We start from the raw sequence: 13,993 nt of genomic DNA on the forward strand, positions 1-13,993 counted from the left end.
TGGGAATATAGAGAGAAGGTTTTAAAACTGGTTTGCCAAGCAGAATCAGGAGGACGATCAAGAAACATCACAGTCATCTGAAAACACTGCTGAAAAAGAGCAGGAAAGATTTTTCTCTCTCAAGTTAAAAGAGTGTTGTCTGGGGCTGTTTAGTACAGGGCTAAATCGCTGGTGTTGAAAGCAGACCAAGACAGGCCAGCAGCACGGTTCAATCCCTGAACAGGCGCCGGAATGTGGCGACTGAGGGCTTTTCACAGTAACTTCATTTGAAGCCTACTCGTGACAATAAGCGATTTTCATTTCATTTCAACAGAGTGAAACCAAGTCAACTCCAGGATTTTACAGGAAACCACTAACTTCAAACAGCCGCAACATTTAACAATCTCCAGCTCAAAGGCGAGCAAAGGACTTAATCATGTATTCTTGAACATTTTATTCAACTCCTTTACTTCTTTTTTTACATATATGTATGTCTCGTATCTTTATTTTTTCCTCGGATTTAGTAACTAATAAACTTACTTTTTGGCTCTGAAAATCTGGTTTGACCGGTTCCTTACTAAACAAATAAAATTGGAAAATGCCTTTATGGGCAAAATAAATTTTATTTATTTGCACATCTTACTGCAATAAAGCCACAGTTGTATCCAACCTTAGTCTTTGTACAATTGATCGTGCCTCAATTTATTGCTGTAAGATTTTCTAAAAGATCGACCTCCGAATCAAACCAGATCGCCTGCAGCTGGATCCGCAATCAAGCGACGCCAAAAAGGACTTTAATCACTGGTTGGCTTGCTTCGAGGCCTATATCAACTCAGCGTCCACCCCTCCGACGGAGGCTCAGAAGATACAGATCCTGTACTCAAGGTTGAGCTCCAACGTGTTTCAGCTGATCCAGGACGCCGTGAACTATGCAGACGCCATGGCGCTCCTCAAAGAAAACTACACACAGAAAACAAACACACTCTTCGCCAGGCACGTACTCGCCACTCGCTCTCAACTCCCTGGTGAGTCCATAAAAGACTTCTGGTGGGCCGTAATCCCACTCGTCCAGGACTGTGACTGTCAGGCCATTACGGCCACGGAACATTCCACCCTTCTTATGCTCGATGCGTTTGTAACGGGGATTGGGTCGGACCTCATACGCCAAAGACTGCTCGAAGGGGCCACGCTCGACCTAACTGAGACTAAAAAGCTAGCACTCTCCATGACGGTCGCCTCACGTAATGCTCAGACCTACCACTCCGGCCACGCGGCCCACCCCTCCTGTCCCTCGTGGACCCCACAGACGGCCGCCCCAGCCGGGGCTTTACCCAGCCAGTACGCCTGCACCAGACGCCAACCCGTGCACCCCGGGGGTCCCCAATGTTACGTCTGCGGCCAGCAGAAGCACCCCCACCAACGCTGCCTGGCCCGCACTACCCTTTGCAAGGCTTGCGGCAAAAAGGGGCACTTCGTCGTGGTGTGCCAGGCCCGCGCAGTAACCACTATCGCCCCCTCCCCCCTGACCGACACACAATGGGCGCCGCCATCTTCACCTCCCCGGACCACGCGCAGCCAGTGGGCGCCGCCATCTTCGCCTCCCGGGGCCGCAAGCGGCCAGTGGGCGCCGCCATCTTCCCCCCTCAGTCCATGTGCGGCCCATGGGCGCCGCCATCTTGTCCAGTCCCTGCAACGTGCGGCCCATGGGCGCTGCCATCTTGTCCAGCCCCCGCAACATTTGGCCCATGAGCTGCTATTTTGTCCCCTGCAGGATCTTCACGCACCATCATCTTGTCTTCCCCACGGGGCATGGACGCTGACAGCATTCCATGACCTGGGGCCCCACACCCTCTCCATCTTCTGACGCCAGCGACGACCGACCGCAGCTCGCCTCAGTGACGGTCAACCAGTCTCGTCCGCACAACCTAGCCACTGCTTCAACCAGTGTGAGAATCAACGGTCACGTGACCCCTTGCCTGCTGGACTCTGGGAGCACCGAAAGCTTCATCCACCCGGATACGGTAGTCCACATTCAGGGTGTCGCTCCCGACTTGGTTCGCAGCTCCAGGACCGGTCCTGTTCTGTAGGCACGTCCGACTCCACAAGGCGGACCCGTTGGTGGTTAGGGTGCACTTGCTCGATGCCAACCCTCAGTATGCCTATGTGGCGTACCCCGACGGCCGCCGAGATACTGTCTCCCTCAGAGACCTGGCACCAGCAGGTTCCACCCATACACACTTCTCAGGCCCGGCGCTACCCTCCCCTCCCCCGGCGCTCCCAACATTAACCCCACCAGGACCATCCCTCCTCCTCCTGCCCACGCCAGAGCATGAAGAGAATTTCGGCACACTCCCGGAGTCATCCAACATCAGGCCACCATCGACATCGCCAGCATCGATATCGCCGCCACAGCTACGTCGCTCCCAGCGGAACGTCAAAGCACCAGACTGGTTGAATCTCTAACTGGCACCTGACTTTCAAAGGACATTATTGTTCCCCTGATAAAACACTGTACATAAATTCACTACCGCCGGACTCATTTCTAACAGGGGGTTAATGTGGTAAACCACTGTTACACCTGTATTAGGTGATGTAAGGTAGGACCTGTACTACTGGTTCGCCGGTAGCCCCTGCCTGCTGGCTCCGCCCAGGAAGAGGAGTATAAATATGCGTGTCCTCTATTAAGCAGCCATTTCGCCAACTGCTGTGGGAGGCCACACATCTTAGAGCAATAAAGCCACAGTTGAAATGAAAATCGCTTATTGTCACGAGTAGGCTTCAATGAAGTTCCTGTGAAAAGCCCCTAGTCGCCACATTCCGGCGCCTGTCCGGGGAGGCTGGTACGGGAATCGAACTGTGCTGCTGGCCTGCTTGGTTTGCTTTAAAAGCCAGCGATTTAGCCTGGTGAGCTAAACCAGCCCCTAGTCCAGTTGTATCCAACCTTAGTCTTTGTACAAGTGATCATGCATCAGTGAGCACGTTAACCCCAAGGCAGTAATACAATTCAGCCAGAGGCTTAAAATAGCAGGACTCTATATTTTCAACAGCATGTCAAACAGTGCCAGGGGCTGCTGTTAGATTGAGGAAGACAGCATGGGTCTTCAGGTTTCTCTGAAAGTAATTTTCAATGATACTGGTCAGAGCAGACACGTGGCCACACAGTAGAAATGGCTTGACGTGGGCTCAGAGTAGCCATGGTTAGGAGGATCTGACACTCAAGCATGTTATGACCAACACTCAGGAGGAAGATGGTCAGTAGCCAGTTGCTAACGGTAAGAACATAAGAAATCAGAGGAGTAGACCATTCAGCCCATCCAGTCCCCTTCGCCATTCAAAGAGATCATGGATGACCTGCTACTTCAACACAATTGTCCTGCATTATTCCCATATCCCTTGATGTGTTTAATATGTAGAAATCTATCAATCACATGTGGCTCTGGATCCCACAGCGAATGGAAACATCCTTTCTGCATCCACCCTGTGAAACCCTCTAAGAAGTTTGTACTGGTGCCAATGTCCCACTAACTGGGACCCACTTTTCCCCACACTAGTCTTTGAGCCACACATTCATCTCTCTAATCTTATTTACCCTCTGCCAATTTGCACTCAGTTAATAATTCAGAGGTTATTACCTTTGTGCTTCTGCATTTTAATTTATTGCCTAGCTCCTCATACTCCTCCTGCAGATCACCTTCCCTATTCTTACCTATGTTGTTGGTATCTACATGGTTCACGACCACTGTATCCTCCCCCCCCCCCCCCCACTGAACATTCCTCTCCAGCCCTGAGTAGATATCCCAAATCCTGGCACCGGGCAGGCAAAACAGCTTTTGGATTATCACGCTCAGAGGGTGGTACATTGGCGAGACCATGCAGACGACGCGACAACGGATGAACGGACATTGCGCGACAATCACCAGGCAGGAATGTTCTCCTCTAGTCGGGGAACACTTCAGCAGTCAAGGGCATTCAGCCTCTGATCTCCGGGTAAGCATTCTCTAAGGCGCTTCAGGACCAGCGACAACGCAGAATCACGAGTAGAAACTGAGAGCCAAGTTCCACACGCATGGGTACGGTCTCAACCGGGACCTTGGATTCATGTTGCATGACATTTACCCCCAACCATCTGGCCTGGGCTTGCAAAATCCTACCAACTGTCATGGCTTGAGACAATTCACACCTCTTTAACCTGTGATTATCCCTCTGGGATGGTTGCAACATCTAGACCTGTAAAGACTTAATTACCTGCAAAGACTCGCATTCAAAGCATTGTCTTGCATCACTGACTTTGTCGCTTGGTATCCCCCTCCGTAATACAACAGCCAGAGACAACGCCACCAACCAGCTCCTCTGTGATATAACAGCCAGGGACAGCACAATTCTGGTCACCACACTACCAGAAGGATGTGGAGGCTTTGGAGAGGGTGCAGAGGAGGTCTACCAGGATGTTTCCTGGTCTGGAGGGTGTTAGCTATGTGGAGAGGCTGAATAGACTCTGACTGTTTGCATTAGAAAGACGGAGGATGAGGGATGACCTGATAAGAGATCTACAAGATCATGAGGGGGATGGATAGAGTGGACGCGTAGGCACTCTTTCCCGGAGCAGAGAGGTCAGTCACCAGGGGGCATAGGTTTAAGGTCCATGGGGCAAAGTTTAGAGGAGATGTGTGAGCCAGCTTTTTTACGCAGAGAGTGGCGAGTGCCAGGAACGCGTTTCCAGGAGAGGTTGTGGAAGCAGATACATTAACGACAAACACATGGATAGGATGTGTATAGAGGGATACGGTACAAGGAAGTGCTGAGGGTTTTGGCAAAGGTTGGTATCATGACTGGTACAGGCTTGGAGGGCCGAAGGGCCTGTTCCTGTGCTGTATTGTTCTTTGTTTTATATGTGTTTCCGGAACCCACCTCTTAGAACATAGAACATAGAACAGTACAGCACAGAACAGGCCCTTCGGCCCTCGATGTTGTGCCGAGCAATGATCACCCTACTCAAACCCACGTATCCACCCTATACCCGTAACCCAACACCCCCCCCCCCCCCCTTAACCTTACTTTTTAGGACACTACGGGCAATTTAGCCTGGCCAATCTACCTAACCCGCACATCTTTGGACTGTGGGAGGAAACCGGAGCACCCGGAGGAAACCCACGCACACACGGGGAGGACGTGCAGACTCCACACAGACAGTGACCCAAGCCGGGAATCGAACCTGGGACCCTGGAGCTGTGAAGCATTTATGCTAACCACCATGCTACCGTGCTGCCCATACACCTGAGCTCTTCATTCACCTGAGGAAGGAGCTTTGCTCCGAAAGCTAGTGATTCGAAAAAAAATCTGTTTGGACTTTAACCTGGTGGAGTAAGACAACAGGCCGCCGACCGGCTCTGTGATACAACAGGCAAGGACAGCGCCACCAACCGGCTCCTCCGCGATACAACAGCCACAGACAACGCCACCTACCGGCTCCTCTGTGCTCCAACAGGCAGGGACAGCGCCGCCTACCGGCTCCTCCGTGACACAACAGGCAGGCACAGCGCCACCAACCGTCTCCTCCGTGATACAACAGGCAGGCACAGCGCCACCAACCGTCTCCTCCGTGATACAACAGGCAGGCACAGCACCACCAACCGTCTCCTCCGTGATACAACAGGCAGGCACAGCGCCACCAACCGTCTCCTCCGTGATACAACAGGCAGGCACAGCGCCACCAACCGGCTCCTCCTTGCTCCAACAGGCAGGGGCAGCGCCACCAACCGGCTCCTCCGTGATACAACAGGCAGGGGCAGTGCCACCAACCGGCTCCTCCGTGACACAGCAGCCAGAGACAACGCCACCTACCGGCTCCTCCGTGCTCCAACAGGCAGGCACAGTGCCACCAACCGGCTCCTCTGTAATACAGCAGGCAGGGACAGCGCCACCAACCGGCTCCTCCGTGATACAGCAGGCAGGGACAGCGCCACCAACCGGCTCCTCCGTGATACAGCAGGCAGGGACAGTGCCACCAACCGGCTCCTCCGTGATACAGCAGGCAGGGACAGCGCCACCTACCGGCTCCTCTGTAATACAGCAGGCAGGGACAGCGCCATCAACCGGCTCCTCCGTGATACAGCAGGCAGGGACAGTGCCACCAACCGGCTCCTCCGTGACACAGCAGGCAGGGACAGCGCCACCAACCGGCTCCTCGGTGATACAGCAGGCAGGGGCAGCGCCACCAACCGGCTCCTCTGTAATACAGCAGGCAGGGACAGTGCCACCAACCGGCTCCTCTGTAATACAGCAGCCAGGGACAGCGCCACCAACCGGCTCCTCTGTAATACAGCAGGCAGGGACAGCGCCACCAACCGGCTCCTCTGTAATACAGCAGGCAGGGACAGCGCCACCAACCGGCTCCTCCGTGATACAGCAGGCAGGGACAGCGCCACCAACCGGCTCCTCCGTGATACAGCAGGCAGGGACAGTGCCACCAACCGGCTCCTCCGTGATACAGCAGGCAGGGACAGCGCCACCTACCGGCTCCTCTGTAATACAGCAGGCAGGGACAGCGCCATCAACCGGCTCCTCCGTGATACAGCAGGCAGGGACAGTGCCACCAACCGGCTCCTCCGTGACACAGCAGGCAGGGACAGCGCCACCAACCGGCTCCTCGGTGATACAGCAGGCAGGGGCAGCGCCACCAACCGGCTCCTCTGTAATACAGCAGGCAGGGACAGTGCCACCAACCGGCTCCTCTGTAATACAGCAGCCAGGGACAGCGCCACCAACCGGCTCCTCTGTAATACAGCAGGCAGGGACAGCGCCACCAACCGGCTCCTCTGTAATACAGCAGCCAGGGACAGCGCCACCAACCGGCTCCTCTGTAATACAGCAGGCAGGGACAGTGCCACCAACCGGCTCCTCTGTAATACAGCAGGCAGGGACAGCGCCACCAACCGGCTCCTCTGTAACACAGCAGGCAGGGACAGCGCCACCAACCGGCTCCTCTGTAATACAGCAGGCAGGGACAGCGCCACCAACCGGCTCCTCTGTAACACAGCAGGCAGGGACAGCGCCACCAACCGGCTCCTCTGTAATACAGCAGGCAGGGACAGCGCCACCAACCGGCTCCTCCGTGATACAGCAGGCAGGGACAGCGCCACCAACCGGCTCCTCCGTGATACAGCAGGCAGGGACAGCGCCACCAACCGGCTCCTCTGTAATACAGCAGCCAGGGACAGCGCCACCAACCGGCTCCTCTGTAATACAGCAGGCAGGGACAGCGCCACCAACCGGCTCCTCCGTGATACAGCAGGCAGGGACAGCGCCACCAACCGGCTCCTCCGTGATACAGCAGCCAGGGACAGCGCCACCAACCGGCTCCTCTGTAACACAGCAGCCAGGGACAGCGCCACCAACCGGCTCCTCTGTAATACAGCAGCCAGGGACAGCACCACCAACCGGCTCCTCTGTAACACAGCAGGCAGGGACAGCGCCACCAACCGGCTCCTCGGTGATACAGCAGGCAGGGGCAGCGCCACCAACCGGCTCCTCTGTAATACAGCAGGCAGGGACAGTGCCACCAACCGGCTCCTCTGTAATACAGCAGCCAGGGACAGCGCCACCAACCGGCTCCTCTGTAATACAGCAGGCAGGGACAGCGCCACCAACCGGCTCCTCTGTAACACAGCAGGCAGGGACAGCGCCACCAACCGGCTCCTCTGTAACACAGCAGCCAGGGACAGCGCCACCAACCGGCTCCTCTGTAATACAGCAGGCAGGGACAGCGCCACCAACCGGCTCCTCTGTAATACAGCAGGCAGGGACAGCACCACCAACCGGCTCCTCTGTAATACAGCAGGCAGGGACAGCGCCACCAACCGGCTCCTCTGTAATACAGCAGGCAGGGACAGCACCACCAACCGGCTCCTCGGTGATACAGCAGCCAGGGACAGCGCCACCAACCGGCCTGGCTCCGTAATTATCGGCCGCGCAGGAGGCGCCAAATCACCCCTCCCCCCCTGCCGGATTTGGTCTGACTGAGGCCCGCGCGTTTCCGCAGCCAGAAGCGGCCGGGGGGATGTTCGTGGCCCGGAGCATCGCGGCCGATCACAAGGACCTGATCCACGATGTTTCCTTCGACTTCCACGGGCGGAGGATGGCGACTTGCTCCAGCGATCAGAGCGTGAAGGTGGAGAGGAGGCGGCGGTGGGGGAGGGGGGAGGGAGGAGGGGGAGGGGGTGGGGAGGGGGTGAAGAGGGGGTGAAGAGGGGCAGGGGGGGAGGGGGTGAAGGGGCAGGGGGGGAGGGGGTGAAGGGGCAGAGAGGGAGGGGGTGAAGGGGCAGAGAGGGAGGGGGTGAAGAGGGGCAGGGGGGGTAGGGGGTGAAGAGGGGCAGGGGGAGGGGGTGAAGAGGGGCAGGGGGGAGGGGGTGAAGAGGGGCAGGGGGGAGGGGGTGAAGAGGGGCAGGGGGGAGGGGGTGAAGAGGGGCAGGGGGGAGGGGGTGAAGAGGGGCAGGGGGGGGGGGGTGAAGAGGGGCAGGGGGGAGGGGGTGAAGAGGGGCAGGGGGGAGGGGGTGAAGAGGGGGAGGGGGTGAAGAGGGAGAGGGGCAGGGGGTGAAGAGGGGCAGGGGGGAGGGGGTGAAGAGGGGCAGGGGAGGGGGTGGGGAGGGGGTGAAGAGGGGGCGGGGGTGAAGAGGGGGAGGGGGTGAAGAGGGGGGAGGGGGTGAAGAGGGGGAGGGGGTGAAGAGGGGGAGGGGGTGAAGGGGGCGTGGGTGAAGAGGGGGAGGGGGGAGGGGGTGAAGAGGGGGAGGGGGGAGGGGGTGGGGAGGGGGTGAAGAGGGGGAGGGGGTGGGGAGGGGGTGAAGAGGGGGAGGGGGTGGGGAGGGGGGGGGAGGGGGTGAAGAGGGGGAGGGGGGAGGGGGTGGGGAGGGGGTGAAGAGGGGCAGGGGGAGGGGGTGAAGAGGGGCAGGGGGGAGGGGGTGGGGAGGGGGTGAAGAGGGGCAGGGGGGAGGGGGTGAAGAGGGGCAGGGGGGAGGGGGTGTGAAAGGGGCAGGGGATGAAGAGGGGCAGGGGGAGGGGATGAAGAGGGGCAGGGGGGAGGGGTGAAGAGGGGGCAGGGGGAGGGGGTGAAGAGGGGGGGGGGAGTGGGTGAAGAGGGGCGGGGGGGAGTGGGTGAAGAGGGGGGGGAGGAGTGGGTGAAGAGGGGGGGGGTGAAGAGGGGGAGGGGGGTGTGAAGAGGGGCAGGGGGGGTGTGAAGAGGGGCAGGGGGGTGAAGAGGGGCGGGGGGGGTGTGAAGAGGGGCAGGGGGGGGGAAGAGGGGCAGGGGGGGTGTGAAGAGGGCGGGGGGGTGTGAAGAGGGGCGGGGGGGTGAAGAGGGGCAGGGGGGGTGAAGAGGGGCAGGGGGGGGGAAGAGGGGCGGGGGGGTGAAGAGGGGCGGGGGGGGTGAAGAGGGGCGGGGGGGTGAAGAGGGGCAGGGGGGAGGGGGTGAAGAGGGCAGGGGGGAGGGGGGGGTGGGGAGGGGGTGAGAGGGGCAGGGGGGAGGGGGTGAAGAGGGGCAGGGGGGAGGGGGTGAAAAGGGGCAGGGGTGAAGAGGGCAGGGGGGAGGGGATGAAGAGGGGCAGGGGGGAGGGGGTGAAGAGGGGCAGGGGGAGGGGGTGAAGAGGGGTGGGGGGGAGTGGGTGAAGAGGGGCGGGGGGGAGTGGGTGAAGAGGGGCGGGGGGGAGTGGGTGAAGAGGGGCTGGGGGTGAAGAGGGGCAGGGGGGGTGTGAAGAGGGGCAGGGGGGGTGTGAAGAGGGGCAGGGGGGTGAAGAGGGGCGGGGGGGGTGTGAAGAGGGCAGGGGGGGTGAAGAGGGGCAGGGGGGGTGTGAAGAGGGGCGGGGGGGGTGTGAAGAGGGGCGGGGGGGTGAAGAGGGGCAGGGGGGGTGAAGAGGGGCAGGGGGGGTGAAGAGGGGCAGGGGGGGTGAAGAGGGATGGGGGGGGGTGAAGAGGGGCGGGGGGGGTGAAGAGGGGCGGGGGGGTGAAGAGGGGCGGGGGGGGTGAAGAGGGGCAGGGGGGGTGAAGAGGGGGGGGGGGGTGAAGAGGGGCAGGGGGGGTGAAGAGGGGCGGGGGGGTGAAGAAGGGGAGGGGGGGGTGAAGAGGGGAAGGGGAGGGGTGAAGAGGGGCAGGGGAGGGGGAGGGGGGTGAAGAGGGGAAGGGGAGGGGTGAAGAGGGGAAGGGGAGGGTGAAGAGGGGCAGGGGAGGGGGGGTGAAGAGGGCAGGGCGGGGGGGGTTGAAGAGGGGCAGGGCAGGGGGGGTTGAAGAGGGGCAGGGGAGGGGGGGTGAAGAGGGGCAGGGGAGGGGGGTGAAGAGGGGCAGGGGAGGGGGGTGGAGGGGCAGGGGAGGGGGGGGGAGGGGCAGGGGAGGGGGGGGTGAAGAGGGGAGGGGGGGTGAAGAGGGGCAGGGGGGGTGAAGAGGGGCAGGGGGGTGAAGGGGGCGGGGGGGTGAAGAGGGGCTAGGGGGGTGAAGAGGGGCAGGGGAGGGGGGTGTAGAGGGGCAGGGGAGGGGGGTGAAGAGGGGGAGGGGGGTGACAGAGGGGGAGGGGGTTTGAAGAGGGGGGGGTTGAAGAGGCGCCAGGGGAGGGGGGGGTGAAGAGGGGCAGGGGAGGGGGGTGAAGAGGGCAGGGGGGGGTGTGAAGAGAGGGGGTGGGGAGGGGGGGGTGAACGAGGGGGGGTGAAGAGGGGCCGGGGAGGGGGGGTGAAGAGGGGCAGGGGAGGGGGGTGAAGAGGGGCAGGGAGGGGGTGAAGAGGGGCAGGGCCGGGGTGAAGAGGGGCAGGGGAGGGGGGGTGAAGAGGGGCAGGGGAGGGGGGGTGAAGAGGGGCAGGGGAGGGGGGGGTGAAGAGGGGCAGGGGAGGGGGGGGTGACGAGGGGCAGGGGAGGGGGGGTGAAGAGGGGCGGGGGGGGTGAAGAGGGGCAGGGGGGTGTGAAGAGGGCGGGGGGGTGAAGAGGGGCAGGGGGGTTGAAGAGGGGCAGGGGGGGGTGGAAGAGGGGCGGGGGGTGAAGAGGGGCAGGGGGGAAGAGGGCGGGGGAAGAGGGGCAGAGGGGGAAGAGGGGCGGGGGGGTGAAGAGGGGCAGGGGAGGTGAAGAGGGGCAGGGGAGGTGAAGAGGGGCGGGGGGGTGAAGAGGGGCGGGGGGGGTGAAGAGGGGCGGGGGGGGTGAAGAGGGGCGGGGGGGTGAAGAGGGGCGGGGGGGGTGAAGAGGGGCGGGGGGGGTGAAGAGGGGCGGGGGGGTGAAGAGGGCGGGGGGGGTGAAGAGGGCGGGGGGGTGAAGAGGGGCAGGGGGGGGAAGAGGGGCAGGGGGGTGAAGAGGGGCGGGGGGTGTGAAGAGGGGCAGGGGGGGTGAAGAGGGTCGGGGGGGTGAAGAGGGTCGGGGGGTGAAGAGGGGCAGAGGGGGGTGAAGAGGGGCAGAGGGGGGTGAAGAGGGGCGGGGGGGTGAAGAGGGGCGGGGGGTGAAGAGGGGCGGGGGGGTGAAGAGGGGCGGGGGGTGAAGAGGGGCGGGGGGGTGTGAAGAGGGGCAGAGGGGGGTGAAGAGGGGCAGAGGGGGGTGAAGAGGGGCAGAAGGGGGGTGAAGAGGGGCGGGGGGGGTGATGAGGGGCAGAGGGGGGGTGAAGAGGGGCAGGGAGGAGGGGTGAAGAGGAGCAGGGTGGGGGGAAAAGGGGCAGGGAGGGGGGGGGGTGAAGAGGGGCAGGGAGGGGGGTGAAGAGGGGCAGGGAGGGGGGCGTGAAGAGGGGCAGGGGGGGTGAAGAGGGGTTGGGGTGGGGGGGTGAAGAGGGGGTGGGGGGCTGAAGAGGGGGGTGAAGTGGGGGTGAAGGGGGGGGTGGGGGGGTGAAGGAGGGGGGTAGGGGGTGAAGGGTGGGGTGGTGAAGGGGGGAAGCGGGGGTGAAGAGGGGGAGGGGGGTGGGGAGGGGGGGAGGGGGTGGGGAAGGGGAGAGGGGAGGGGGGTGAAGAGGGAGGGGGTGGTGGGCGGGGAGGGGGGGTGAAGAGGGAGGGGGGCTGAAGAAGGGGAGGGGTGAAGAAGGGGAGGGGGTGAAGAGGGGAGGGGGTGGGGAGGGGAGGGGGGTGAGGAGGAGTGGAGAGGGGGGTGAGGGGTGAAGAGGGGGGGTGGTGGGGGGGGGGTGGGGGGGGTGGGGGGGTGAAGAGGGGGGGTGGGGGGGTGAAGAGGGGGGGTGGTGGGGGTGAAGGCGGGGTGGGGGGTGAAGAGGGGGGGTGGTGGGGGTGAAGGCGGGGTGGGGGGGGTGAAGGGTGGGGGGGGGAGGGGGGAAGAGGGGGAGGGGGGTGGGGAGGGGGGGTGAAGATGGGGAAGGGGGTGAAGAGGGGAGGTGGGTGAAGAGGGGGAGGGGTGGGGAGGGGGGGGTGAAGAGGGGGTGAGGAGGGGAGGAGGGGGTGAAGAGGGGGTGGGGGGCGGGAGGGGGGGTGAAGAGGGTGGGGAGGGGGGTGAAGAGGGAGGGGGGGCTGAAGAAGGGGAGGGGGGCTGAAGAAGGGGAGGGGGGGCTGAAGAAGGGGAGGGGGGATGAAGAAGGGGAGGGGGTGAAGAGGGGGGTGAAGAGGGGAGGGGGGTGAGGAGGGGAGGGGGGTGAAGGGGGAGGGGTGAAGAGGGGGGGTGAAGGGGGAGGGGGGGGTGAAGTGGGGGAGGGGGGGGTGAAGTGGGGGAGGGGGGGTGAAGAGGGGGAGGGGGGTGAAGAGAAGGGGTGAAGAGGGGGAAGGGGGTGAAGAGGGGGAGGGGGGTGAAGAGGGGGTGAGGGGTGAAGAGGGGGAGGGGGGGTGAAGCGGGGGTGAGGGGTGGAGAGGGGGGTGAGGGGTGAAGAGGGGGAGGGGGGTGAAGAGGGGAAGGGGGTGAAGAGGGGGGTGGGAAGAGGGGTGAAGAGGGCAAGGGGGGGTGATGGGTGAAGAGGGGAGGGGGGTGAAGGGAGGTGGAAGGGGAGGGGGGTGAAGGGTGAAGAGGGGGGGTGGGGTGAGGGGTGAAGAGGGGGGAGGGGTGAAGGGGGGTGGGGTGAAGAGGGGGGTGGGGGGTAAGGAGGTGGGTGGGGTGGTGGGGGGTAAAGGCGTGTGGTGTGGTTGGGGTGAGGGTGTTGGAGGGGTGGGGTGTTGGGGGTGAGAGGGTGGGGGGTGAGAGGGTGGTGGGGGGGTGAGGTGGTGGTGGTGTTGGGGGGTGAGGGAGTGGGGTGGGGGGGGTAAGGGTGGTGAGTGGGGTGGGGGAGTTGGGGGGTGGGGGCTGAGTCGGGGAGAGGAGGGGGTACGGCGGGGTTGAGGATAGGGAGGGAGGTGGAGAGAGGTTGGGAGGCAAGTCGGTAGGTGGAGAGAGGTTGGGAGGCGTCGGTAGGGAGGAGAGGGTGGGGGGGGGGGCACACATCCAAATTGCATCAGAAATGAGCAGCCCATCACTCCCTCCCTCTTGGCCTGTTTCAATCACCTTGCAGACTCCCAGAATCAGACTCCCACAGGCTGTCCTCCAGATAGAGAACTGAAGACCTTTTATAACATCTGTAAAAACCTGGCATTATTCCATTCAGAACCGCCTACATTGTGACACAAGTTGATTGAATGTCGAATTGAGAAGAGTGGGGTATTCCTTCCTGGTTATCTAGCAATGTGCCATTCATCCCCTGGCCTTGCTGGTCAGCAAGGATGTAATGTGCTGCTCGGCACATGGGAGTTGGGAAGAGATGGAACTTTTCCTACTTAATATTCCTGGGGAAGCACTTAATCACCACTTGGGACAAAGGTACATAGATCGCATCCACTGGTCCAACAGTTTCAATTGCAATGGTTCAATGTTCCACAGGTTTTGTACTCCATTCATTCCCTGTGCAATGTAATCTCAATACCAATCAGGAAAGTGTGATGTTAGGAACTTGTGTTATCAATAAAGAAGCAGCTGGTGGAATAGTATTGATGTCGTAGTTTTTAACAAATTCTACATTGGTTTGACAGGTGTGGGACAAAGGTGAATCTGGGGAGTGGCACTGCACAGCAAGCTGGAAGGTAAGAAGCTTCTGCTTGAGGTT

The 13,993-nt window shown here is 61.7% G+C and overlaps 1 protein-coding gene across 3 annotated transcripts in view; it reads left to right on the forward strand.

The window, feature by feature from the left end:
- Window positions 1-7,957: 7,957 nt before the first annotated feature.
- The window catches only part of seh1l (SEH1-like (S. cerevisiae)), a 33,647-nt gene continuing 27,611 nt past the window's right edge, over window positions 7,958-13,993 (forward strand). For all 3 annotated transcript variants that reach the window (XM_038808640.1, XM_038808638.1, XM_038808639.1), the window contains exons 1-2: window positions 7,958-8,146; window positions 13,920-13,970. In XM_038808640.1, coding sequence (XP_038664568.1) covers window positions 8,036-8,146; window positions 13,920-13,970 — 162 coding nt within the window. In that variant the 5' untranslated portion in view covers window positions 7,958-8,035. The remainder of the gene's footprint in view (window positions 8,147-13,919; window positions 13,971-13,993) is intronic.

Source organism: Scyliorhinus canicula, chromosome 10 (genome assembly GCF_902713615.1).
Source record: "Scyliorhinus canicula chromosome 10, sScyCan1.1, whole genome shotgun sequence".
In the NCBI taxonomy this organism is placed as follows: domain Eukaryota; kingdom Metazoa; phylum Chordata; class Chondrichthyes; order Carcharhiniformes; family Scyliorhinidae; genus Scyliorhinus; species Scyliorhinus canicula.